Source organism: Procambarus clarkii, chromosome 26, assembly GCF_040958095.1.
Source record: "Procambarus clarkii isolate CNS0578487 chromosome 26, FALCON_Pclarkii_2.0, whole genome shotgun sequence".
NCBI classification, from domain to species: Eukaryota; Metazoa; Arthropoda; class Malacostraca; order Decapoda; family Cambaridae; genus Procambarus; species Procambarus clarkii.
Genome location: NC_091175.1, coordinates 20,983,754 through 21,011,221, shown reverse-complemented (window position 1 = coordinate 21,011,221; position 27,468 = coordinate 20,983,754). Strand labels below are relative to the sequence as shown.

Below are 27,468 nucleotides of genomic sequence, written 5' to 3'. Positions count from 1 at the left end.
TATGTGTAACTCCTGTTTCTACAATTGTACATTATTCTTATATTCTTTGTACACACATTCTTTTGAATAAACATTATCAAGTCAGTCTCCTCCACTTTATTTAATTTACTACTCTAATGCTAAAAAGTTCTTTCTACAATTCCTTTGGCTCATTTGGGTACTTGGTTTCCAGCAAGGTCACTTTGTTCATGTGGAATGAAGATGCAGACGGCAGAGACATGAGTAAGAGGGTAAATGAGTGGGAGATGACAAATATGATAGTTTGAACATATGAAAAGGATGATGAAGGAAGGAATAGCAAGAGCAAAATTTGTCAAGAGTGGCTGATAGGCAAATTATTTCAAAGAAAGGGACATTGAGGAAATATAGGAAAGGCCCCATGTGGGTATAAATTAAATTAATCGGGCTAGAGGAACATGTTGAAAAGGGGCTGCCTGCCTGCAGGCTATACTAGTGTCACTGTCTTAATAGGGAAGTTGATGAGGGAAAGAAAGCCATAGAGATATAGAAGGATCCTGCGTGAATGTGTACTAGTCACTGTTGAGTTAGCAATCAGGCTTCGATGTGGCTCATCAGGCCTTTCACCTTCTGGCTCAAACTGATGAAGTTACATTCCAGAAACACAATCATCATTACCCTTAATTGTTCCATCAAAGATATAAATACATTTCTTCAATATAGGCACTATGTTGGGAATACAACTTTGCCACTATCATTTTGGCTTGAATTAATATATTACTAAATTCACAAAATTAACATTGAAGAACGTGTCAGTGATCAGCCAGAGCTAGAGTTTTTAAGACAGGTATAAAATGCAAAGTTCAGAAAGCCATATCTCAACAATGAGTGGGCAACTTGTGCAAAAACCTGAAGATTTGAACTGTTATGTAATAAGATAATACTGTATTGTTTATATACTGTATATAACAAATTCAGTGCAGGTGCCCATTAAAATTTAGTTTAATTTTGTCAAATTTATCCGTGAACTACAGGCATACAATTTAGACAAAAACAGTTACAAAATCTGCGGCAAATATTCATGTCATAATAAATATAAAGAAAGTAATAATTTGCCTTTGAGAAGACATACGGATATCCATATACAGTCCCTGTTTCTTGCTATAATATTAATAACATTGAATTTGCCCTAGCACTGTGCTCATCAAACACCTGCCGCTCACACATGTCATACCATTCACCAATGGCACTCTACCTGCTTATAACAAAGAGGTTAATCGTTTAATAGCATGAGAACGTTTAATAACCTGTGGGTCAGCACAACTTGATTATACAAATTGTAAAACAAAATACAATTATTTTGGAATGATTATGAAACATTTAGGTACTTTAAACTGCATTAATTCTAAACTTAAAAATATGTAAAATATTTCAGGGAACAAGTAATACCAGACAGCCTTTCAACAGATGTTTAGGCATAAATTTTATCAAGACAGCCTATTAACTTGGGAGAACTTATATCAAACAGCCTATCAGTAAGGGACAAATTAGGTCAGTCATTCCATCGATTGGGAGAAAAACTATATTGTAAAACCCATTAATTGGGGATAAATTATATCAGGCAGCCTATTAACTTAGAACAAATTAATTCAGAATGTTTATCAACTGCATGAAAAATCTACATGTGATTATAAATACAGGTTAAAACGATAAAAAAAATTGAAAAAACATCTACATTGAAGGTGGAAGAACTGGTCAAGTCAAAAGTTTTGGCAAAATTCCTAAGCCCCAACCCAGAAATAAAACAGTCACTGTGATTACCCTGTTTACACATCTATATCCTATTACGAACAAGACAAACTACACATGATCTCCTGGTTTCCGCATTAACCACATTCCGTGTTTATTGGCTATAGATATAAGCCAATGATAATCGTACATACCTCCACTGGTTGTTAATCTAATCGTACACATCCACTTAAAATTTCCCAGCATCACATTATTTACTCAGCCGTCAAGACTTGTGTGTTTCCTGTTTCTGGAATATATATATACAGTTTTTGAGGTCACCACACAACGCACACTGAAACATTTACAAAGAAACTGTTGATTATAAATCTGTTCAGCATGCCAATCCATTCAGAAAGAAGTCACCTTGTTTCCACACTTTGTGCTATTAAACAAGCAGTCACCTAACAATATTAGCAACATTTTTAGAGTTTTGTTAGTAACTTGCAAGGTTTTTATACTATATGATTTGTGTGACCCTCATGTGGCCAGCTTTTACAAAAAACAAAAACATATCTCACTTTTTAAAACTTATTATACTAAACTGGTAGCTTTATAGGAAACATTCACATAAATAAATTGTCAGTTTCCTCCAAGCTGCTACTGTGTGTAAACAGCTGTACAACAATTAGGTTTTGATAACATTATAAATAAGAATTCATGTTTATCTTAAAAAGAGGTACTAAAAATATAGGTCTACATATACAATACTTATCATTAAGGAATGTACGCAAAATCAATCAGTTACTTGCTACATTTCCTTTCAACCAATGGAAAAGCACATAAGTAACTACCTAATATTGATCCAAACATCTGGTAATGTTGATCAGCAAACACAACACAAATATTGCCACTGAATAGTCTGGAGGACACTCAACATTCCTGCACCAAGGCTGGAGCACCCTCCACACAAGACTAGATGGATGCATTTAACAAGTATTGCCAGCTTGTTTGTAATATTTTGAAACCAGTCTCTACAACTGTCTCGATTCCTGAAAACGACTATCACACTCTAATCTGGTTTAGGATCAATATAAAAGTTAATGGGATTAAGAACTGCCAGTGACTAATCTCAAATACTCCACAAGTAGTTTGTTATAGTCTTACCTAAGGCCAGATCATACAACTTTCACACCATAAAATAACAATGTACAACATGAGCTTTTGTACACTTCAAAATGAATGACGACATCCCTCTCGCTACACCATCACGCACACGATACAAACATCTTCTCACTTGTACATGAGATTCGTTAACAAGTTATCAGCATGGTAGGGATGAAAAATGTTTTAATGGGATGAGGTATCTAGTGATAATGTTAATAAATATCTATTAGTACAATATGTTGATGATGACATTAATAATTATAATAAATAATAATGGCAGCAGAAGATTAAGTTCAACATGCTTTGAACTGAAACAACTCATCACTTACAGGATTACATGCACACCTCTACAAGTCAGTAATATTAAGTAGGTACGAGGCACAAGAGATATTGGAGATGGGGGAGTGGAGTCCACTGAAACAGATCCTGGGAACTGATATACTGGGAGAGAGGCATAGAGTAAAGTTAGAAAAAATGGCCTTGATTACTTCTCTTTCTGCTGTTGTAGAGATGTTGATAGCTTGGTAGCAAGTATTTGGTATACTGTACTTACACTAACTTCCACATCATGGCAAGACTTATGAAACAACAGAAGTGGGACCCAGAGGGTGTCATTTACTCCTGACACCCATTATAGCTATAATGCCAAATTTTCTATCATATGGTCCATCTCATGTTAATGATCTTTATTAACTAAGCTTTGCAGTTGTATATTAAAAGATTAAATAGTGCAGTTCACATATTGCTGCACATTGAACACTTTCTCCATGCTCAGCTGTACCTGTTAATATTGAAGTGGACCATTTAGGTATAAACATTAGCATATAAATATGACAATGGTTACAAGAAACAGCATTTCTTGATAATGGATTTTGATCTTACAGGAAAACTGGACTGGGAAACTACCCATAGAAATACCAACACTTTGTCTTTAACATGATCTAGCTATTGAAGAGCAACAATGAATATAGGCATTCTCAATTCTCTCTTAACTCCTTCAGAAAAAGAAAGGCACCAACCAAAATTAAAGACAGGTGTGTTGGCAAGATTGCATCTTGATGTGATAAGTCACAAAGCGGTTGTTTGTCACTGACCTACTTAAATATATAGGTAATGCATGAAGAACAAATCTTATTGCTGCACTACCCATGTAATCTGACCACAATTATTGCACCCATGATGCAGGCACCCAGAGAGGTTCCGATTCCACTTTATTTACAGCAGCAACTAAACGTTCAAAGGCGGAGGACAGCTCATCATTAACAATAACTTCATCAAACCAGTGTGAATAGTGAAATTCAATTCTTGCAGCTGCCTTCAGCATATCCTTAAATTCATCTTCCTGAAAAAAAAAAAAATCAAAATAGCATTTATTCTTCCCGAGCATTTTCTAAAGTATAAAACAGTTACGCTAAGATTGCACTAGTTACAGTATTAGTTATGGACTATTCATGCCCGTGCCACCGCTTTGCTGGCTTAATCTTCATCAATCGAATGCACTAAAACCCCCTAGTAATGGTTTATAATATTTAAAATCTTAACAGTCCAAGACTCACATACTCATATTCCATGATTTCAGGTATATGCACTCTACCAGGGAGTCGGTCAGCCGAGCGGACAGCACGCTGGACTTGTGATCCTGTGGTCCTGGGTTCGATCCCAGGCGCCGGCGAGAAACAATGGGCAGAGTTTCTTTCACCCTATGCCCCTGTTAACTAGCAGTAAAATAGGTACCTGGGTGTTAGTCAGCTGTCACGGGCTGCTTCTTGCCTTGTCGAAGACCGGGCCGCGGGGACACTAAAAGCCCCGAAATCATCTCAAGATAACTACCTAGTAAGAAATAGTCTTTTTATATCAATGAGGGACCAAGAGATTTTCTTCCTTAGATGGACTAACAAAGCAGATCCCTTTGAAGTTTAAAAAATTCTGAAAGTGAAAAAGTCATCCCCAAGCAATGACAGCTTTGGGTGGAATAAAACACACCACAGATAGTTAGCTAAGGTAAGTGACATTACTTGCCATCGAAGGTGACCTATTCCCTTGGCGTTCCTCCTATCAGAATAGGAAGCAAGAAAATGTCTCTCGCTAGTGGACAGATTGGCCACTCGTGCACTTAATGAAACACAGACTTGCACCTTACAGTTAGAACTGCACTGTTCCACTTATTGTCAATAAATATAAGTATGACAGTACAGTATATATATTGTGATGTGTCTCGTCTCCTTCCCCTTTAAATATAAGTATGACAGTACAGTATATATATTGTGATGTGTCTCGTCTCCTTCCCCTTAACACTTTAGTGCGCGCGGCACTCGTGAAAAAAAAAGCGCCTTGTGCGCGCGCAAGCGTAAACACTTTTTTGTGTCTACGCTTCTGCGCGCTCAAGCGTAAACACAAAAAAGTGTATAATCTTTTCACGCTCCTAACATCAATTCTCGAGCTACGTTTTTCATTTTGGTATCAATGCGTTGGCAATAAAATTCCCTACAAGATCATATGCATAAAATGTCACCAAAGCATTTGCTATCCCACCACGAAGTAAATAAACACGAAGATGACTCGCCGTGACACCCAAACAGGAAGTAAATGTTCATACTCTTTCGTTTGTTGCCAGCCTCACAGTCATCCTACAGTGCTTATTTTGATATCACTGAACTCGCAATAAAATTCCCCACCCAGACATATGCCTATCAATGTCTAATTATGTTCTGCACGAGTGTGGGAACTGGGCGAAGCGTTAGCCGTGATTTCAGCAGCGACGACACTGTTGTGATGCAGAGCTTTGAAAGTTTATACTTATTTCACTGTCCTGACATTATTTCTCGAGCTACGTATTTCATTTTTATAGCAATGTGTTCGCAATTGAAAGTTCTATAAGAACATGGGTAGAATTGGCCAACAGAGCGTCAAATAAATTTGCGGCGAATAAAATCTTACGCGAATCTTACGCGTGTTTGTACCCGTGAGCGTAAAAAGTTTTTACTTTGCTCATGTTTTTTCAAGTTTATACTTGATTCACTCCGTTTTTTTTTGTTTGTATAGTGTTCGGAATAAAATTCTCTACACAGACATATGCATATAAATGTAGAATCCTGATTGCGGCCAACACAAGAGTGTGTGGAGTGGGCGATTACCCTCGTTGTGTCACCAACTCAATAGTCTCTCCTCTAAGTTACAATACATTGCCGTTTTCTCAAATAGGCACAGTGCCTATTAGAGAAAACAAAAATTTAATGGCAAACATATTCATACAAACCCCAAGTCGATCGAGTAGTAAATACCCAATATAACACGGTCCGTAAATTTACGTCGTGATCCGACAAGCGGTTAAGCAAAACGCCCGTAATTCCAAGTGGAAAATCCAGGATAGTGTTTTAAGATAGCCCCATTAATTTGGGTGTTTTGCCGTGTCTATGTATGCCATACTGTATATGTTTACTGTATTATTTTTACTTCAGCTATCTCTCCCACTTTGAAAAAGGAAGGGAGTACCGAGCAGTACTAAAGGCAGGAGAGCATCAGTGAATTGAAAAGTAGGAGCACTAGGGTGGTGTCCTTTCAACCCTATCATTTTTCTGTTTGTTGCTAAGCTTGCTTTGACACATTCATTAAAGATTAGGTCATCTGATATCATTATACAGATTCTTTACGTGTTGTTTCCATTCTAGGACACCCGACTGCATCTTGTATTCAACATTCACAAAGTTCTTAATATTTTCCATATCTGAGAAATTGGAATTTATCACTGGAGAAAATTCAATTGTAAATTGCCTAGTGAAAAAGACTACTTGCATTTATTTGAAGTTTTCCAGTACCTTGCAGCAGAGCAATTTTCATGATTATTTTCACATTGTTAGCAAAAGATGACATGAAGCTGTGGCCAGTACATTCTTTTACGTCTAGTATGAAGATGAGAGTGCCTTGGGGGTACAGAGCTTCAAACTTTACTTGGACTGAATTTTGGTTCACTATTACAGTACTCATTGTGATCCATTTGTAAGGATACTGGAGTTCAATGCCCACCTTCTTCATAGTATTTCTTTGGATTGCCCTGCATGAACTATCACTCTATGGTCACATTTATTAAATGCCTTTGCAAGATCTGGGCATACATCATCTTTATTTTGGGTTCCTTCTAAAGTTTCTGTGATTTTATCATAGTGGTTAAATAATTGTGAAAGTAGGATCTTCCCGCTGCAAATCGACATTCATCTGATATGTGTAGTTAATTTTTCCAAGTAAAACTGGACATTGACTCCTAGTCACTCTCTCAGAGACTTTAGCAGTGCTTGAAATTAGTGTAGTCCATTTTTGGAGGCATTTCATTGTTACCTCACTTGTTAACACAAGTTTCCTCTTATTTTGGTCTCCTCTTACTGCTTTTAGCAATACAGCATTGTAACAACACAATTGTAACCAACACATTCAAGAGATGTTTTATATTCTTCTAAAGTAATCAAAGAGTAACATGGAATCATGTCATTAATCCTGGGACAACTAAGCTTCCTGCACTCAAGTTGCAAACCACAAACTCATACAACTTATTCAAGCACTCCCACCAGTTAGATAGCTGCACCCAGATATACCATACTTGAAAAAATAATAAAACTGTTGCAGTGATATTGATTATTTCATTGAGAAAGACATGAGCATCAGCAGCTACAACTCTTAGCAGCTCATTAAACTGACTAAGTAAAATGTACTCTGACACATTCATGAGGAATATAAATTCTTGCACAAGTATAACACACAATGCTAAGACCCTCATGCATGAACTTAATGGTCAGATTACCTTCTGTTTTATTATAATTATCTGAACTCTTATGAAAGTACCTAATTAATGTGTTTCGGGGACACGTATGGAGGAATCAAATTTAAAGATTCATATCAAAGGTGGATTTTAGAATACAGTACAGTATAAATCAACTGCAAACCATCTGTCGTTCACTACAAATATACTCTTAACATGTATGCTATACTATGTACCCCCAAATTTTCCAAGTGTCTAAACCATGAGGTAGTTAGGGAAGGTGGGATTAAATTAGATGAAATATGATTCCCCAACTTAATATCCAAGAGAATGGTTTCATATACAGTATTGAAATTGCCTTGGAACTTTGTTGGTTATATTCTCAAGTGTTGTTAATTTCTTTACTACTGTAGGACACAACATCTGAGCCTTTCTGGTTCATGAGTAGTTGATGAATACACATTAGACCGAGCAGCTTCAGCTATACTTTCAGTTAGGTCCATCATGTTTATAAAATCACACACGTAAAATGAAATGAAGCACTTTAACCCTTAAATTGCGCATCGCATCATATGATGCTTTGATCGACTTGCAGTAAACTGCGCATCGCATCATATGATGCTTTTGGAGTACCACGCAAGATTTAAACGGCCCGCGGATACACGGGGTTCACCACACCTTCATCAGGGCTCTTGTAAACAGACGCCATTTTTTAAAAAAATCATGGGCCAAATTCCCGGATGTTAGGGGCCTCAGTATTGAGTGAGTTACCAAGCCTGACGTACGCAGCTTGAGCTCACAGCACTGCTGTTCAGCTTGTGACCACAGCATCGCCTAAAAATGGCATAATATACTTGTTCATGCTATTATGTAGCGATGATATTATTACAGAAGACCCCTGATGGTGATAAAACTGACCAGGGTTCTGATAATAGCAAGATTGTGGTGATATTTAGCGCTGTGCTCCATGGAGAGAGGAGTAATGCTGTGGGAGGGAAGGTGGTGGCGTTGTCTTCTGACTGTGTGGCCACCTTCTATTGACTGCACTCACCATACCAGCTTAGTGGTTCGCTATGGTGAACACAAATCTAGATACTTATATATAACGTGTGTATAGAGGGTATAAACAGCAAGAGGAGTAGGTTGGGAGCCTCCATTTTGGTGAGGGAGGTGTGTCGTCTGCACAATTTATCATGTTGTTTGCTGGTGGCCACTATGGTCTTTGGGCACCATACCAGTTTACTTGTGCAAGTATAGTGAATAAAACAGGTAGATACTTATATATAATGTGTGTATATAGCGTAATAACACCACAAACAGTATTGTTGGAGGAGAAATATTAGTGTGTCTGGCCTTGAGGGCGGCCGCCACCAGCTGACTGTGTGAGTAGCTACGTCTTTGTGCCTTTACTCACCATACAAGCTTAGATGTACAGTTATGGTGAACAAAACATGTAAATACTTATATATAACATCTGTATATAAAAGCAAAAACAGTATGGTGGGAGGAGAATGGTGGCAAGTCAGGTGAGGTGAGGGAGCGAGGGAGTGGCAGCCAGTGGTGGGCTGCCACTGGCTGCCATTGCCACTGCCACTCAGCATACCAACTTAGTGGTTCGTTATGGTGAACACGAATGTAGATACTTATATATAGCGTCTGTGTATTGTGAATAAAATCAAAAACAGTATTGTGGGAGAAGAATGTGGGCGAGTCAGGTGACTTGAGGGAGGGAGGAATTAGCAGCCAGTGCGGGCTGCCACTGGCACTGCCACTCAGCATGCCAACTTAGTGGTTCGTTATGGTGAACACGAATGTAGATACTTATATATAACATCTGTACATAGTGAATAAAAACAAAAACAGTATGGTGGAAGGAGAATGTGGGCGAGTGAGGTGTTGAGGGAGTGAGTGGCTGGCTGGTGTGTGGCAGTCACTCCTCGTTACTTTTTTACTCATAATAGCAACTTAGTGGTTCGTTATGGTGAACAAAACATGCAGATACTTATATATAATCTGTGTATATAGTGTAATAACCGACAAAGTATTTGTTCACTGTTTGATGAACATAATTGAATCAACAATATGTACACCATATTTTTGAGTACAGCAATGATTCACTCATTTTATTATATAAATATATCACACTACACACTATTGAATAATATTACAGCAAAAAAACTACGAAAAATCAATCAGAGACATTGAAATAATTAGGTAATTATCTCTTTGTGACAACTCCGGCCTGACAGCTGGTGAGCAACTGACCGTCTGGGGCGCACGCTGAGTCAGCGCCTGTTTTTTGCCAGACTTCCCCGCCCTATAGTGGGCAATACAGTATATGCCACTTACGTTTTTTTTTATTATTTTTCCCATGATCAATGAACACAAATTAACAGGTTTAGAAGAAAAATTTTTTTTTTTTTTTTTTGGTATGCGCCTGTGAGTGGCATGCTAAATAGCCAGGCGCCATACAAGGGTTAATCAAAACTAATTTGTACTGTACAATATTTGAATAATTTTCAAAATTAACAAGATAAACTCATTTAGTCAATTTTGTCCTAAATACTTTGCTTATCAAACTTATTGCTTATACTGTACTTTGCTTATTCATGGGAGTAAAAATCCCGGACACATGAGGGATGTTGCATGCATTACAATATCCACTCAATTTAAGGACCTCTCGTTTATCATTCAGCTGGTTCTAAAGACTGAATTTGAAATTAATAACTGGAGTCTTATTTACAGAGTCATTAGCTATTAAATCAGGAATGGTATCAAGTTTACCGAGTTCAATGCTCGTTAAACTGGAGCCCACTACACTGTACTGGGTTTGTAGTAACAACTTTCACCTTGCCAGGCCAACAGTTACATTTTCCTTTTGCAGATTTCACTGCCTCTCTTATGTAGCAGCCAGTCACAGCCAGTCAGGCATTTATAGTCACAGCAAGTCAGTCAGGCATTCACATTTAAGACAAGTCACAATCATAATTAGTCAAAGGCATTCGCAATTGTGGTATCAACTAGTCAGGCATTTACAGTCAATCAAGCATTCACAGTTAGTTGCAATCAGTCACAGTTAATAAACATTATGAGTCTGCTATCAGGCACTTGGGCAGTCTGTCTCCCAAGCCACCAGCTGGTAAGAAGATAGTTGAGAATCATAACCAAATCCTAATCTCAGATGTGGCAGGAGGGTTAGGGGATAGGTGGGAAGAACATAGCTGGGAGGGTCCTGTTAGGGGTATGCGGAGGTAACTTTGAGGTTTTCTAGATGATTTCGGGGCTTAGCGTCCCCGCGGCCCGGTCCTCGACCAGGCCTCCTTTTTGTTACACACTCCCAGGAAGCAGCCCGTAGCAGCTGTCTAACTCCCAGGTACCTATTTACTGCTAGGTAACAGAGGCATCAGTGATGAAAGAAACTTTTTGCTCATTTGTCTCCGCCTCCACTGGGGATCGAACCCAGAACCTCAGGACTACGAAACCGAAGCGCTGTCCACTCAGCTGTCAAGCGCCCTAGGGTATGGATCAGGTGTGACCTTTAACCCTTAAACTGCGCATGGCGTATATATACGCCCTGAGTAACATGTCCCATGGTGCGCATGGCGTATATATACGCCATAGGGTGCCAGGCCTGATTCAAATGGCCCGCGGCTACACGGGGTTCACAGTAGCTTCCTCAGGGCTCTTGTAAACAGATGCAATTTAAAAAAAAAATCGTGGGCAATATTCTCAGGTGTGAGAGGCACAGTACTGTTGGAGCAACCAAGGCCGGCGCACGCAGCATGAGCGAACAGCATTGATGTTCAGCTTGTGACCACAGCATCGCCGAAAAATGTCAAAATAAATATATAATTGTTATTATTTAGCGATGACAATATTACAGATGACCAATGACTGATATAAATAACCAGGGTTGTGATAATAGCAGGATTGTTGTAATAATTAGTGCTGTGGGAGGAGTGATGCTGAGAGACGGAGGGAGACAGCATCGTTTACTGACTGTGTGGCCACCTGTTATTGTTTGCATTCACCATACCAGGTCAGTGGTTCTCTATGGTGAACACAAATGTAGATACTTATATATAATGTGTGTATTAGTGTAATAACAGCAAAAGGATTATGCTGGGAGGAGCCATATGGGTGACGGAGGTGACGTCGTCTGCACGATTTGTCTAGCTGTTCAGAGGGTGGCCACTATGCTCTTTGGGCGCACTACAAGCTTAGGTGTACAGTTACGGTGCATAAATCATGTAGATATTTATATATAATATGTGTATATAGGGTAATAACACTGCAAAAGGTATTGTTGGGGGAGAAAGTTTAGTGCGTGTGACCTTGAAAGAGTGAGGGAGCCGCCAGCCGCCATCTGTGTATAGCGACGACTCTTAGTGCCTGAACTAACTATATCAGCTTAGCTGTACAGTTGTGGTGAACAAAATATACACATACTTATATATAACGTCTGTATATAGTGTAATAACACCACAACTGGTATTGTTGGGGGAGAAAGTTTAGTGCGTGTGACCTTGAATGAGTGAGGGAGCCGCCATCTGTGTATAGCGACGACTCTTAGTGCCTGAACTAACTATATCAGCTTAGCTGTACAGTTGTGGTGAACAAAATATACACATACTTATATGTAACGTCTGTATATAGTGTAATAACACCACAACTGGTATTGTTGGGGGAGAAAGTTTAGTGCGTGTGTTGAGGGAGTGGCAGCGAGTGGCTGGCTGGTGTGTGGCGGTAACTCCTCGTTGCTTTTCGACTCTCAATACCAACTTAGTGGTTCATTATGGTGACCAAAACATGCCAATACTTATATATAACCTGTGTATAGAGTGTAATAGCAGCAAAACTATTTGTTTATAGTTTTATAAACATAATAATTGAATCACTAATATGCACATCATACTTTTGAGTATAGCGATTATTAACCACTTTTATTATATAAATATATTACAATACACACTATTGAATAATATTACTGCAAAAAAACTAAGAAAAAATCAATCGGAGACATTGAAACAATTAGGTAATAATATCTTTGTGGCAACTCCCATCTGTCAACGCGGGTGACGCTGACCGGGTCTGACGACCGCTCTGTCAACGCCCACTTTTTGCCAGACTTCCTCGGTCAATTGCGCCCAAAATATGTCACCTACGATTTTTTTTTTATTTTTTCCGTGCTCAGGGGACACAAATTAACATGTTTAGAAGACGAAAAAATTTGTTTGAATTTTTTTTTTTCTTGCGCACAGAGGTGTAAATGTCCCAAGGACCCCTGAGCAGTGTAAGGGTTAAGCCAGTCTGTGATAGTCCTAGTCCGATATCTCTGACACCGCCAGCCTGACGACCCAATCTGCCACCTGCTTGTCCACTGCTGGCCACCCACCCTTTGCCACCCACCTTGCTACTCACTCACCCCACCCTCCAACTCTGCCGTCCGCTCATTGTGCTGTCTACACATCCGAATGCCCGTCTGCCTACCTACTATGCCCACCCTGCCACCCATCCACTCTGCTGCCTGTCCTGCTGCATGCTTAACTGCTCTGCCACTTGCCCAGCTACCCATCTAACCTGCCACTCATCTGCCCACTCTACCACCTGCTTGCCAACTACATGCTCCTCCATCACAATTTTATAGTGTTGCTGCATTATTGAAATATTTTCTTTACTAACATTTAGCTTTAATATAATCTTGGATAATATTTGATAACATGTATGTTAGCAAAAAACATGACTAACATGTCTGTTAGTCTGTCATGTCTGCCCTTGCCTGCTCAACTGCCAGTCAGCCACCAATTCATCCATCCATCCACCCTGCCCATCTGCTTGCCCACCCCCCACTTCTGCTTGCATGTCTGCCAGCCAGCCAGTTATCCATCCATCCCACCTGCCTGGCCGTCCACTTGTCCTACCCACCCACCTGCCAGCCAGCCTTCCTGCCTACACACCTGTTGTTCTCCCAAATATGAGTTAAAAGTTACCGACATTTTAATACCTTTGATTTAGCGGAGTCCCGGATTTAACAACCTGGGTACAGCCCCATATAGGTCGTTAAACTGAACGAATACTGCAATAACAAAAACATTAAAAACTTACAGTGAAGCCTCTGGAATTATTTTCATCGAAAGTTGAGCGAGCATGAGCTGCCTGTCTTGTTTCTTTGAGCACAGCCAGTGTTGGAGGCTTGATGTATATCACGTACGGTTTGAACTCTGCAGTTCTCAGGTACTTAAGGGCCTGCATGGAGAGAGTGAGACTGTCATTCATGCCATGAAAATTAGTGGGGGCATTGTATGGAGCTATATGTTTTATTCCTCCTCAAGCCAAAACAATTTCAGTTTCACTGTTCTACATATATTTTACAACATTAATTATTTATGTGTCATTATGGTCAACATCAACCCGAGGATGCAGGTACCCAATAAAGCAATACAAAATCGGCAACAAAAATCCACTGAATGAAAGTGACAGCCAAAGGTATGGTGAGATCAGAAAAAAGTACAGTAATATTTTTGTTATATTGCAAGAAAGCTTAATATACATTGGAGAAAAAATCTAATTATAATGTAAACATTACCTTAACAGAGGCCAAAGAAATAAGCAACTTCTTAAGAATACTGTACAACCTAGATTACAAAGAAACAGAACTGTGCTGATAATTTGTGACCAATACACATAAGAATCAAGAGGGCAGTACAAACCTTTGGCAGTATATACAATACCCTGTACTGAACAATACAAAAATACTTTTCTCTGTTTGCAAGGACTGCCACTGGCTATTAAATTACTAACAAAATTGTACTACTTTACTCAAGATGCTTCTTTTGGCCCTATTAATGAATTACATTTGACACATCTCACAAAAATAAACTAACCTGATAGTGTGGGGTAACCACCACTACATAGCCAGCATTAATGAGAGACTTAAGGGTGACAGATGAGGTACCGTATAAATGACCCTTGAATTCTCCGTGTTCAACTAATGTCCCTGCATTAGCTTCCTCGTCCAGCTCTTCTCGGGTCACAAACTGGTAGTCCCGGTTATTTACTTCACCAAGTCGTGGTGGTCGGGATGTCACTAAAAATATTTAAGAGTGGTTAACAATTGTTGAAAAATACGTGGGCTTTGAGCTTGTGAATAGTTCGTCTTTGAGTAGGGTATTGTGTGACTTGGTGTTACAGTGTGTTTTACTAAGGATTCCTTACAATCAGGCAGGATAACATGACAGTGGCACCCCAGACTATTGCATCCCTGCAGTGTCATGGTAAACTTTTTAACAAGGCACTCAAAGTAACAATCAAGAAGATAAACACCCCAAAATCTCAGGAACTCTAAATCCAAGCTCAAGCCCTACAGACATATAGATGCCTTGTGTCTGCCCATCAGTGGCAGATGCAATCACCTAACAACCAATCATAGAAACTATAAACTTTTCCCTATTTCTTATAGGTATCATATAAGCACTAACCCTCAAGCCCTGCCTACCTTTTCAAACAACCCTTGCCTCTTGCATACATTCTCATTAGCACAACAACCACCAAGCAAAATACCTTACTCGGAAATAAACTTTCCACACACTCAGAGCCGATCCTCTCGGTATATATATTATGCTCCACCACGAGTTATATATTCTAACAGAAATAATACAAAAGGCAACACACACACAAATGGCTGAGGAAGCTTATCATGCTGCAGTGAAAGAATCCTCCTGCATGCAGATGCACCAATCCAATGGAAATGCAGATGGTGACAATCTGCTAAAGAGACTGAAAACACATTTTACACCACTCGTGTAGATTTGATTACTAATTCAAAAGGAATGGTCATCTTTAGCTACACAATAACACACCATGTATGGTAAATTTGGCAGATATTGGGTGGCAATTATGATATTCAACTTTCAAATCCCATGTGAGTGAATTTATTCTTAACACGCAGAAAACCAGTGTTGAATGTAATGAAACGTTATTTTCTGGGTGAGCCCCGGAGGGTCCCTGGAGCTATCGGGCTAATGTGTGATATATTAGACTGGGGTATTAGTTTATAGAGTTCAAACTACCGGGAACCACGAGCCAAAACCTGGCCCCGCTCAGAGAGGTTCAGGGAGCAATGGCCTTGGAAAATACCCCCCGTGGTTGAGGGTTTTCCTTATCTGCCATCAACCGGGGTTAGGCACCCAAAAAGTAGGCATAACAAAAACCCCACATGTTAACAAAATTACAACTAAAAATCGAAAAGAGAGGCAGAACTCCCTCCAATCCCAAGGAAACAAGCAAACGCCACACTCCACCGCCGCGCCGCTCATCTGCGCAGCCCTCTTCCTCTCCGAGAGGGGGAGGAGGGAGCCCCAGACCTCCCTGCGCCAGCTACCTAGCACTTCAGTTCGTACGCTAAACATGGTTCGGGGCGAATGTCTTCTTTGGCCTTAATTTCCAAGGTGGTGTTTTGCTTTTGTGGCAATCTCTGCAGTGTTGTTGTATGTGGTGGCCAGGTGTCCTCATCAGGGCCAGGGCTGCATGCGCCTAGAGGCATCCTTCCCTAGGCACCCTGTGAGTAATCTGAACCTGAACACTGCCCTTGCATGTTCAGGTTCCCTTCCCTGGTGTGTTCGGGAAAACCATTTCTGTAAGGGTTTTTGCTGTGTGGCATTTACCCTTGGGGCCAGCTGGGATTTTGTGGCCATTGTTTGGCCTTTGGTACGGAGTGATATTGTACTGGTTGAGATCCAAAGGGAAGGATAGTAATAAGTGTTGTTAATTTTCAAGAAGGAAAGAGCAAGCTAATAGCAATGAGGAATGTGATGATTTTTTGAAAATGGACTGTCAAGAGCAGGGATTAGCCCCCCTTTTGAATTTTAACAAGGGAGGGGGACTAATCCCTGCTCTTGACAGTCTGGTTTCTAACAATCAAAACATTCCTCGTTGCTATTAGCTTGCCCTTTCCTCCCCTCCCCCCTCCCCGAGGATAGAAAGGTTAAAAAAAGGTACCCGAGTTAGAATGGTGAAACATACCAAAGGAGCTAATAAGATCAGTCTCCAAGTGATGGATTCGTTGATAGGGCTAAAAGTAAACCACAGCCTGACATGTTGGCACTGACCCAGGTAGAACCCATGGCTCTGATTAAGAGAGCAACCGAGCGACTTTTCGGAAAGAAATGTTAAAATTCAATAGGTTTCCCTTTTTCAGTATCTAACCTCTCCCAATATATATGCATGATTTAAATAACATATAAGCTCCGCTAGCACTTACTAGGAATGGGTGTCCGGAATTTATCTGTATCAATGGAAATCAATCTTCGCTTCAGTTCATTTCTCCCAACTCCTGGTGGACCAATCAAAACAATTGGTCGAGGAAGACCAGGTCGAGGATACAGACGTGCCACTTCTTCGTATGTTGCCACTTCTTCACGATCAAAATCCTCACTTTCAGAAGCATCATAAATGATTTTCTTAACCTTTGGTGAAGGCTTGCAGCTTGGTGACTTGGGAATTATGTTCCCTGCAACTAAGATGCCATTAATTCTTTTGAGTTCTCTATATTCAAGAAAAACTTAATTAGAAAATGACTATCAAGATTCACAAGATACTAAAATATTAGGACACTAAAGCAAAGAGAAATGGATGCACTCGTATTAATGTGAAATATGATATCTTTTGAACAAATCCACAAGGGCTGTGTTAAGGGTTCAAACCTACGTCTGAGAGGATCCCAAATGCTGCCTTAATCGACTAGGCCATGACATGGTCAAAAAAATTGCAACCGGGAGTTCCACTGGACTTACATGGGTCCTGCAGTCTCTCCGAGACACAAACCAGGTTTTAACACAATTCCCCCATGCACTCGGGCTTTGTCAATAAGCTGTTCTACCTCTTCGCCCTTACTTCATTACACACACAAATCACAATAGCATAATGCATCAAATGAACAAATCCACAAGGGTTCATTTGATGCATCACACTATTGCGATTTCTGTGTGCACTCCCGGTTGCAATTCTTTTGACCATGTCGTGGCCTAGTCGATTAAGGCAGCGTCTGGGATCCTCTCAGACGTAGGTTCGAACCCTTATCACGACCCTTGTGGATTTGTTCATTTAATGCATCACGCTATTGTGATTTCTGTGTGTAATGATGTCTTTTCCTGCATTAAAAACTAATTTGCACACAACACTGACCATTAATTACTTATTAAGCCCAAATCTTTTCCCACACATTTAATATTTACATTTTATGCAACAAATCTTGAAATACTGTACATACTGAATACCAAAACTACCCGTTTAATAATGTCTGACCAGTCTGGCTATCAAATAATAAAATACTGTAACTTTGTTTAAAAATATTAAGTGAATTAGTAGCCCAACCCACACATATGAAAAGAAAGGAAAGTGTTGTTAATACCACTTTCTTTTCATGTGTGTAGGTTGAGTTCCTAATTTTTAGCAACATCATTGTAACATTCTCTGCATATAAAGTGAATGTTAAATAAATTAAGAGTAAAAAGTGCAAGGTAGAAATATGCATAGTGGTAGAAGCAAATGAAGTGTGGATAGCAGTGAATGTGAAAGGGTTTTCTGGAATGTTAAACAGGCTTCAATATTCAACTAGTCATGAAAATTTTATATCAAATTTGGTAGACATCTTTTCTGGGGGTGGCCCCTCTTAGTGGCTTCCTGAAGATTATATAATGGTAGCAAAAGTCCAAATCCAATACACCAGGCATCCTCAAAGGCTAGGGGGTAGGGGGAGCTGAAGGAGTCATAATATTACGTGCACTGATATAACTGACAAAATGGCTAAAAAGGGGTCACAAAGAATCAAAATACACACACAAATGTTTGGTATGAGCAAATACCAAACAAAAACTACAAATTCTCCAAAATACCACATTGTTGCTTCCCTCTCCAACCACCAGATAACATTACTGTACTAGTCAAGCAGAGGTTCGGCAATGTCACCAACACCACACACATGCCTGATGCCCCAACGAACACACTGCATCTCGGGCTTGCATGCTTTAACTGATTGGCTCGTCTGCTTGTTTTTTGCTCCGTTGTTGGGTAACAAACTGGTATCTTAATACTCTTACTGAACAAATCTGCATGTCTCATGATTATTTAGCCAACTTTAGCTGTGGTTTCATGGTTATCTTCCCAGGTGCAAATGCTCTTCAGTGAAGCTCAGTTGCAATTAGAGTTATCTCCTGATACAGACTGGTTTCCTCCTAAAGATGGACTCCTCTTAAGTTTTTACATATCAAAGGTGGACTTGGGACTTGGTTACCAAGTGAGACCTGTAGAAGGGAGTGACATACTAGTAGGCTAGTATGGTGTATGAGGCCCTGCTTGTTCGGGTGCGGGGTCCAGCACTACAGCCGGGGTTATACTTAGTAGGACTGTATATAGCGTCGTGCAATTTTGGTGATGCAGCATCATAGTTTGTAACATCAACACCAGTGCTTGGTTATCCACTCAGGAGGTGGTCTAGGTGGATTTTCAGTTCTGTGCATTATAAAGGTTCATTTACTTTGCTCTGTTCTAGAGCTCACTTTGGCATCATGACCACTGGGTGTAACAAGTAAAGTGAAGTATTTATCATCTTGTTTTTGTCATGGAAGCCTGCCAAACACACACCAAAACTATGATGTTGGTACAACATTCGAACAAGTTTTAACACCACCTAACCAGTTATAACAATCAATATAGCAAGTTGTAGCAACGTTCTAATACGTCATAAATACGTTAAGCCAAGATGTAACAACTTTATTACAAGTTGTAACAAGCGGAAAATAGAGACAGTTTCGGTTTGTTTTCCAGGGAGTGACCTGTGTGTATGTAATTACCTAAGTGTAATTACCTAAGTGTAGTTACAGGATGAGAGCTACGCTCGTGGTGTCCCGTCTTCCCAGCACTCTTTGTCATATAACGCTTTGAAACTACTGACGGTCTTGGCCTCCACCACCTTCTCACTTAACTTGTTCCAACCGTCTACCACTCTATTTGAGTGTGTGTGTGTGTGTGTGTGTGTGTGTGTGTGTGTGTGTGTGTGTGTGTGTGTGTGTGTGTGTGTGTGTGTGTGTGTATTTTATATACATATATATTATATCTATATTATTATATTTTGGTAGCAGTCTTTCCTGTAGGCATATATTGTACTGTATTATTGAATGTGATCGAAAGGGTAAGATCAAAGAGTCCAGCGTGAATCTTCTCTATTTTCCTAACATTTTTCTTCCTTTGATGAGAAGTTGAAAAATTAATGCTACAAAGTTAATTTTTACAGTTTTATTTGGCCTGATGCTAAGAGATGTATTTTGTTAACACTTGTTAACATTGTCAAAGGCAGAGTTCAAATGAACTCTTGATTGTAATTCAATTCAAATGATTGATTAAGATTAAGCCACCCAAAAGGTGGCACGGGCATGAATAACCCATAAGTGATACAATTTTTTGTTCAGTAAATCTATTCAGTGTTCTGAGGTCACATTTAATCGTCAGGCTGCTATCACGGGGGAGGATACTGCGTGACAGTATTTATGAGAGTGTCCAGCTGCTGGACACCTTTTTTGACCAGAAGAGTGGCTGTGTTGATGGCTTCAGGTTGGTTACTGCAAGATTCGGGGACTCTTAAAGCTCTTTTAAGGTGGTTGGTTGCTTCACATTCCAGGAGATAGTGAAGTAGTGGCTTTTCTGTGACAGTTTGACAGAAGATGCACTCTCTCGGTCGGGGTTCACCAATCTCCCAGTTGCATCTGTAACCTAGACGTAGTCTATATAACCGAACTGCTATTTCCCCTGTGGATTCCTTTTGGGCTATTTAACCTTTCTAATGTGGTTGCCTGAAGATACCATATTGCAGAGGGCGAACCATTTGCTACTCTCTGGTGAAGATAGGCTTTGTTGAAGTGTGAGAGTTTTTTTGGTGATGATGTTTTTTATGTTCTCTAGGCTGGGTTGAATTGTTTTGTGTCACTGGATGACGATTTGCCAATTTAGCAATTTCATCGGCTTTCTCATTTAATGGGATTCCAACATGGGATGGGATCCAGTTTAAAGTTATGTTGAGTCCTTAGTCTTTAGCGACTGCTCCAAGATACAAAATGGTGGTAATTATTTCCACGTTGTCTTTCCACTATTTTTGTCCTAATATTTGAAGTGTATGATTGCATTTTGAGTGTTTTGTGCAATCACATATGCGAATGCCTGTTGTATGGCAAACAGCTCAGTTTGGGTTGATGATACTAGTCCTCCCAGTCTCCAATATGCCTGTTCGCTGGCTGTGCAAAGAGCAGCGACAGTACTCTCATATTCTGTGTTAACTGATCCATCTGTGAAGATGTGGGTGGCTCCTGCTACTGCAATGCTATGCATTTGCTTTTCTATTACGCACCTTAGGATTGTTGGATCATAGGCAGCCTTTTTCATTTGGAGACTTTCTATTACTATTTTGAAGGTAGGCTCCTGATTACAAAGATTCTAGCTGCATGATATATACCCCAACAATGAGGTGAAGGGGATAAGATGAAGGGGATGAGATGAAGGAGATGAGGTGAAGGTGACGCACCTCACTTTAAGTCCATTGCATGTTGTCAATCTCCTGTTTGCACGATAGCTGGGGCAGTATGCTGTATGTTCCATCATGTTCTGGAAGACGGCAGAGTGTAATTTGGTGCTAATTGGCTTGGTTTGCTTGATGTATAATGCTTTGCTGATGTCCAGTCTTCTGAATGTCAAGTTTATCTGTCACTGTATCTGTCGATTATTTTGGTGTCGTTTGTGAGGATCTCTCTGGTGATGGTCTGGTTATATATAGACTATATGTTCCTTAATAGGGCCATGCTGTTTGTGCATTGTTAGGTGCCTTGAAATGGATGTTGTTGTCTTGCCTATATATTGAATTTGTTGGGGCTGATAGTCCACAAATGGGCATGTGAAGGCATAAATGACATTTGCCTCTTTCAAAGGGTTTTGTTTGGTGTCAGGAGAGTTCTTCATGAGCAAGTTGGCAATCTTCTTGCTCGTATAGTGTATTATTAGTTCAATCTTCTGGATGGTGTCAGTAGGGGTCACATTTCTATCAATAATGTTTTTCAGGGGCCTTTCTTCTGCTTTATGGGCCATCTTGAGGTTATCTTGAGATGATTTCGGGGCTTTTTTAGTGTCCCCGCGGCCCGGTCCTCGACCAGGCCTCCACCCCCAGGAAGCAGCCCGTGACAGCTGACTAACTCCCAGGCACCTATTTTACTGCTAGGTAACAGGGGCATAGGGTGAAAGAAACTCTGCCCAGTGTTTCTCGCCGGCGCCTGGGATCGAACCCAGGACCACAGGATCACAAGTCGAGTGTGCTGTCCGCTCGGCCGACCGGCTCCCCGGCGCCATGGAGGAAGTTCCTGTAGAATATTTAAATAGTAGAGACCAATAATGTATTGTTATCTGTTATATCTGAAGTTACATGGTGGCTCACCTTCCTATCGATGATTTCCTTGACATATCCATTAGTGTGTGTTATTGATCAGACCTGCCTTACTCTACCGCGTTCTTTGTTAGTCTGCTTCCAACTGCAGCTGTGTGTGAGGGTGCGGTTGATATAGGCATTGATAACACTCAGCTTGTGCCTATCAGGGCACTCACCCTTAGCATTAAGTTATATTCCCATATTAGTTCCCTTAGTGTAGACTGCAGTGTTAAAGACACCATTCCTTTCTGAGACTATTACATCTAGGAAAGATAGTCTACCTCCACTCAATCTCGTAAGTGAACCTTAGCACTGAGCTTCATTCGAATGCATCCTTAAGCTGCAGCAGCAGGTGTTCAATATCAGGTATCTGCAGGAATATGTCTTCTACATATCTACAGTATACACTGGGCTTTTAGGCCCATGTCAACAAGGACTTTGTTCGACGGTACCCATGTAAAAATAGGCAAATAAGACACCAAGGGAAAAAGCCATAGCAACGCCATCTACTTTCTTATACATGCACCCATCAAGACTCGGGAAGGGTGCCTGTTTGGTACATGCTTTGAGTAGCTTCCTAAGCGTGTCTTCTGGGATGTCAAGGGGGTACAACCCGGATCCTGATAAATGCTGTCCATCATTCCAGTGGTCTCATCCACCGGCACATTGGTGAAGAGCGACGCCCCACATCAACAGATGATCTCACTCATGATATATGTGCCCCCTTCCCCACAGTAAGTCAACAAATTTCTTTGGAGACTTAAGGATGAAGGCTTATGGCACACATGGAGTTAGCAGAAAGTTGTGTCGCTTAGCCCATCTGTACATGGGAGTAGGTATCTGGATGATGATTGGTCAAAAAGGGTTTCCAGGTTTGTAGGTCTTGACAGTCCCATATGCATATCCAGATTTGTACTCTCCAGTAGCCCATGGCAGGTGAAGTCCACACATTTTGCCATTAACAGTTTCAATCAATCTGTTTAAATTTGCTTTGAGTTTGGCAGTAGTATCCCTAGTGATCCTTGGAAATTTTCATTGGGGGTTTCATTGGGGGTATGGAGAATTATGACTTCCTCAGCTCCTACAACTGTGAGGAGGCAGGGATCGGCAGGTATCTTTCTTTCAGGGTCCTGCTAATAACTGAGATTGTCACAGATGACTGGTGTTTTGGAGTTGGTCTTATGGTACCAGGACAAAAGCTCCGGGAAGCCACTGAGGGGCCTCCCAGAATGGGGCATTTCATTATACTCAATACTTTTTTTTCTGGGTAAGCAGCCACAATTTGCACCTGTTATTTTATTGAGGCCAATAAAATACAAATCAAGTGACCAGGTGTAAAACACAGTTTCTCTCCCTCTGGCTTCCCTTCATAGTCAAGGAACCTCAGCTTCAAGGAAAGACACACTAGAGCATTAAAAGAGAGGCCAGAGAAAAGTTGAGCCTAGTATGTTGTAACCAAGAGTTCTCTTACCTCAGAAGCTTTCTTTCTTTCTTCTTAGCAGACTGCCTGGACTGTAAATGATACTTAATATTATGCTCAATGAAATCACAATAGTGTGATATATCTATGAGAACATTCCTAAGAGCAATGCAGTGGAAGTAAACTCACATCTCATGTCATGTGTGTCTGGAGTAACTCCAGATGCAGGCTAAATTCCACCACATTGCTCCTAAAAATTTACTCACTTATTATTATGATAAGATAAATGCAGGAGAAAACCTAAGCTTCCATTCATGGGAAAGAATGAACTAAAATCCATCAAGCAACAGAAACTGAGGTTCCAAGTTTAACTGAGGGGTTACATGGGTAAGGGACAAGGTTCTACAATTAGGAAAATGTGATCCTATTCTTATTTTCCTGAAATTTTCCAGTGATGATAACTAATATTCTATGAATTTATTTTATTTTTACGAATTAGTGAAGGCGACTCAACTCACTTTGTCCATTTGCTGTCTGGTCCTGTCTGTGTGTCAAGATACGTCTCTCTTGGAGCTGTCGTGAAGGAATCAGACCTGCACGCATGTTGCGATCTCCTTCTCTTCTGGCTTGCCACCTTAAAACAATAATAGTTATAATAATAAGCATATATAATTATAGTACCAACACTACATTTTTATAAATTCTTGCAAATACTTTTAAATTTAAGCATAAATCAGTCTCTCAAAAAAAGAAGGCTCCAGCAAACTTAACAGAGTGCAGAAAACAGGTTTTTATCAAATTCTAGCAACAGAGGCTCTGTCAAGGGTGATCGATAAAACACGACAGTATTGGACAACAAAAGGAGCAAATTGGGAATGAGGACACCTGTCAGTGATACTCAAAAGAGCCGATGATGAGCTAAGAACTTATCAAAAGATCTCGATGCTACATCATATGAACACTTTAAAGACTGAGGAAAACAAAAAACCTAAATTTAATATTGTACTAAATAATATAATGGACAAGGAAAGATGTACAATGCAAAGTACAATATTGTAATTAGAATGCAAGAGTCTATAATCACCAACAAGTATAATCCCAGCTGATTGCACAAAGCCTTAAATCAATCATGACTTGGAGCCCACTATCACACACCTTCCATTCCCCATCAACAGGTTGGCATTGAGGGTGAGGGCTAAGTCTCAAGCACTACCTGGAGTGCTTGAGAACATTGAGGACTAAGTCTCAATACTTATATGAGAAACTCCAAGGAGTTTTACCGGGTAACTCAGGAGAAGCCCCAGAAAAAAGGACAACCAAATTCCTCAGACAAGATAACTCTAGTGAGGATACGGGAAACACAAACCAACACCAAGGAAGATAACCCTGAAATGCTATCAGAGTCAATTAATAGGCTAGGGACACTATTTATGAAGCATAAATTGAAGATACAAAGTACAGCACCCAGTGGGACAAGAACATTACAAGGAATGCAGCACCACTTATTTAGAAAATAGATAACTAGGTTCCTGCTAAGGCCGGGAAGTTATAATTCCCATTGTTGGTAGTGTCCTGCTAGTTCTACCCCATGAGAGGGAATACTTGTCAGGTCATCATGAGAGGGAATACTTATCAGGTCATCATGAGGGAGTACTTATCAGGTCACCATGAGAGAGAATACTTAACACTTAACCCATTGGGAAACCAATGCTGACCCTACAAGAAGCAAGACCATTCCTGTACCAACTAGTCCAAGTTGAGAAATATTTGACCATATATAGTTTCTATTATATTCTCTTCACATACACTATAAATAAAATACCTTGGCATAAAATACCAAAGTTACTGGTGGAAGTGCATTTATGTTATTTCCTCTCCATGCAAATCTTATATTGATTTTAAATTTCCACCCCCCCCCCCCTCAGTGCTACATCTGCTAATACATTTCATAATTCTTGAATCTGATGTTACTGACAAACATTCCAGTCACTCAGGTTATCCAGCTGATAACCAAGTTCTCTTTGATCATTTGAGTTATCAGTTTCTAATCTTTCATTCTCCATTATTTTAATTCACTGTATTTCATGATCTATTACCAATCCATCTATTATCCAATTTTACTAACCTCATAATGATGAAGTTAGTAAAAATTAGTTATTTGTGGGTTAGTAAAAACCTCAGCATAAGGTCATAATGAAAATAAACAAAAGTTTGTGTTATTTACCAATATGGGTCATCCTGTGTGACAATATGAAGGATATCGTGTTTCATGAATGCCAGTCCAGCCTCCTTACAGGGAATGTGTTTATCCTCTTTAGGGTCATAGTCAAAGTAGGCACGAACTCGAACTTTACTCTCCCGTAAATGAGCTGAACTACCGGCAGGAAGAAGCTTAAAGGTAATAGTACCTTCTGCTTGCATCTGTAAATACAAAAAATATGGCAAACATGTGAATACATGTGAATCATTTACATATAAATAAGTATTCTTATTTGCATGTAACATGCAAATAAGAATACTGTAGTATTTGTTTAAATACTATAATATTTTTGTTAATATTTGTACTGAGAATTGTTAGAAAAAACATACAAATAAAGTCAAAGAGCTGAAATAATAAGCAAACTTTAAGGCACTGTAACAATTTTTTTTCTCTCCTGGATAGAACTCGCCTAGTTGTGCTTATGGGGGTTGAGCTCTGGCTCTTTGGGCTCCTCTCAACTGTCAATCAACTGGTGTACAGATTCCTGAGCCTACTGAGCTCTATCATATCTACATTTGAACCTGTGTATGGAGTCAGCCTCCACCACATCACTACTTAATGCAATCCATTTGTTAACTGCTCTGACACTGAAAAAATTCTTTCTAATGTCTCTGTGGCTCATTTGGGTACAGTACAAAGTTTCCACCTGTGTCCCCTTGTTCATGTTCCACCCATGCTAAAGAGTTTGTCTTTGTGCACCCTGTCAATTCCCCTGAGAATTTTGTAGGTGGGTATCATGTCTCCCCTTACTCTTCTGTCTTCCAAGGACGTAAGGTTTAGCTCACCTAGCCTTTCCTCGTAGCTCATACCTCTCAGTTCCGGAACAAGTCTGGTGGCATACCTCTGAATCTTTTCTAACTTTATCTTGTGTTTAACTAGGTATGAACTCCAGGCTGGAGCTGCATATTCCAGGATTGGTCTGACATAAGTGGTATACAAGGTCTTGAACGATTCCTTACAAAGTTTCGAAAGGCAGTTCTTATGTTGGCCAATCTAGCATATGTTGCTGGTGATATCCTTTTGATGTAGGCTTCTGGGAACAGCTTTGTTGATATCAACCCCAAGATCTTTCTTTCTATTTGACTCTTGCATGATTTCACCTCCCAGATGGTACCTTGTGTTCAGCCTTCTGCTCCTCTTCTCCTTTTCATTACTTTACACTTTCCTGAATTGAACTTTAGTAGTCATTTTCGAAACCATTTCTCCAGTTTGTCCAGGTTTTCCTGTAGTCTCTGTCTATCTTCATCTGTCTCGATTCTTCTCATAATTGTTGCATCATCAGCAAACATTGAGAGGAATAAGTTTATACCCTCTGGAAGATCGTTTACAAATATTAGAAACAGGATGGGTCCAAGTACAGAACCCTGTGGGATCAGCTGGTAACATCTCGCCACTCTCATGTCTCCCCCCCCTTCATAGTTACTCACTGTGCAAATCCTCTCCTCTCCTATAACCCTATAACACAAATCCTATCCTCTCCTATAATCCTATAACACTAAAATAGTGTTATTTTCTGATTGCTTATTCCTCCACAGTATAAAGAATTGCCATTATTCCCTTCAAACTTTGCTTTGATCTTTGCCTCAGACAGCTTAGGGAAGACATCTTGAAGGTACCTGAAAGCTGCCGACTTATGATACGTGTCACAGCTCTAGATAAGGAGTTGGCAGCCTGCATTAAGAGTAAAGAATTACATGTATTCTACCTAAGACCATTACGGTACT

The 27,468-nt window shown here is 40.0% G+C and overlaps 1 protein-coding gene across 10 annotated transcripts in view; it reads right to left on the bottom strand.

Annotated features, from left to right (window-relative positions):
• Nucleotides 1-954: 954 nt before the first annotated feature.
• Nucleotides 955-27,468, bottom strand: part of metro (membrane palmitoylated protein 7-like protein metro) — a 52,362-nt gene continuing 25,848 nt past the window's right edge. For 9 of the 10 annotated variants that reach the window (XM_069331966.1, XM_069331967.1, XM_069331965.1 and 6 more), the window contains 6 exons: nt 25,709-25,905; nt 24,003-24,118; nt 16,863-17,117; nt 14,488-14,690; nt 13,709-13,849; nt 955-4,195 (listed from right to left, as the gene is read on the bottom strand). In XM_069331966.1, coding sequence (XP_069188067.1) covers nt 4,019-4,195; nt 13,709-13,849; nt 14,488-14,690; nt 16,863-17,117; nt 24,003-24,118; nt 25,709-25,905 — 1,089 coding nt within the window. In that variant the 3' untranslated portion in view covers nt 955-4,018. The remainder of the gene's footprint in view (nt 4,196-13,708; nt 13,850-14,487; nt 14,691-16,862; nt 17,118-24,002; nt 24,119-25,708; nt 25,906-27,468) is intronic. The other variant, XM_045740257.2, reaches the window with a different exon arrangement.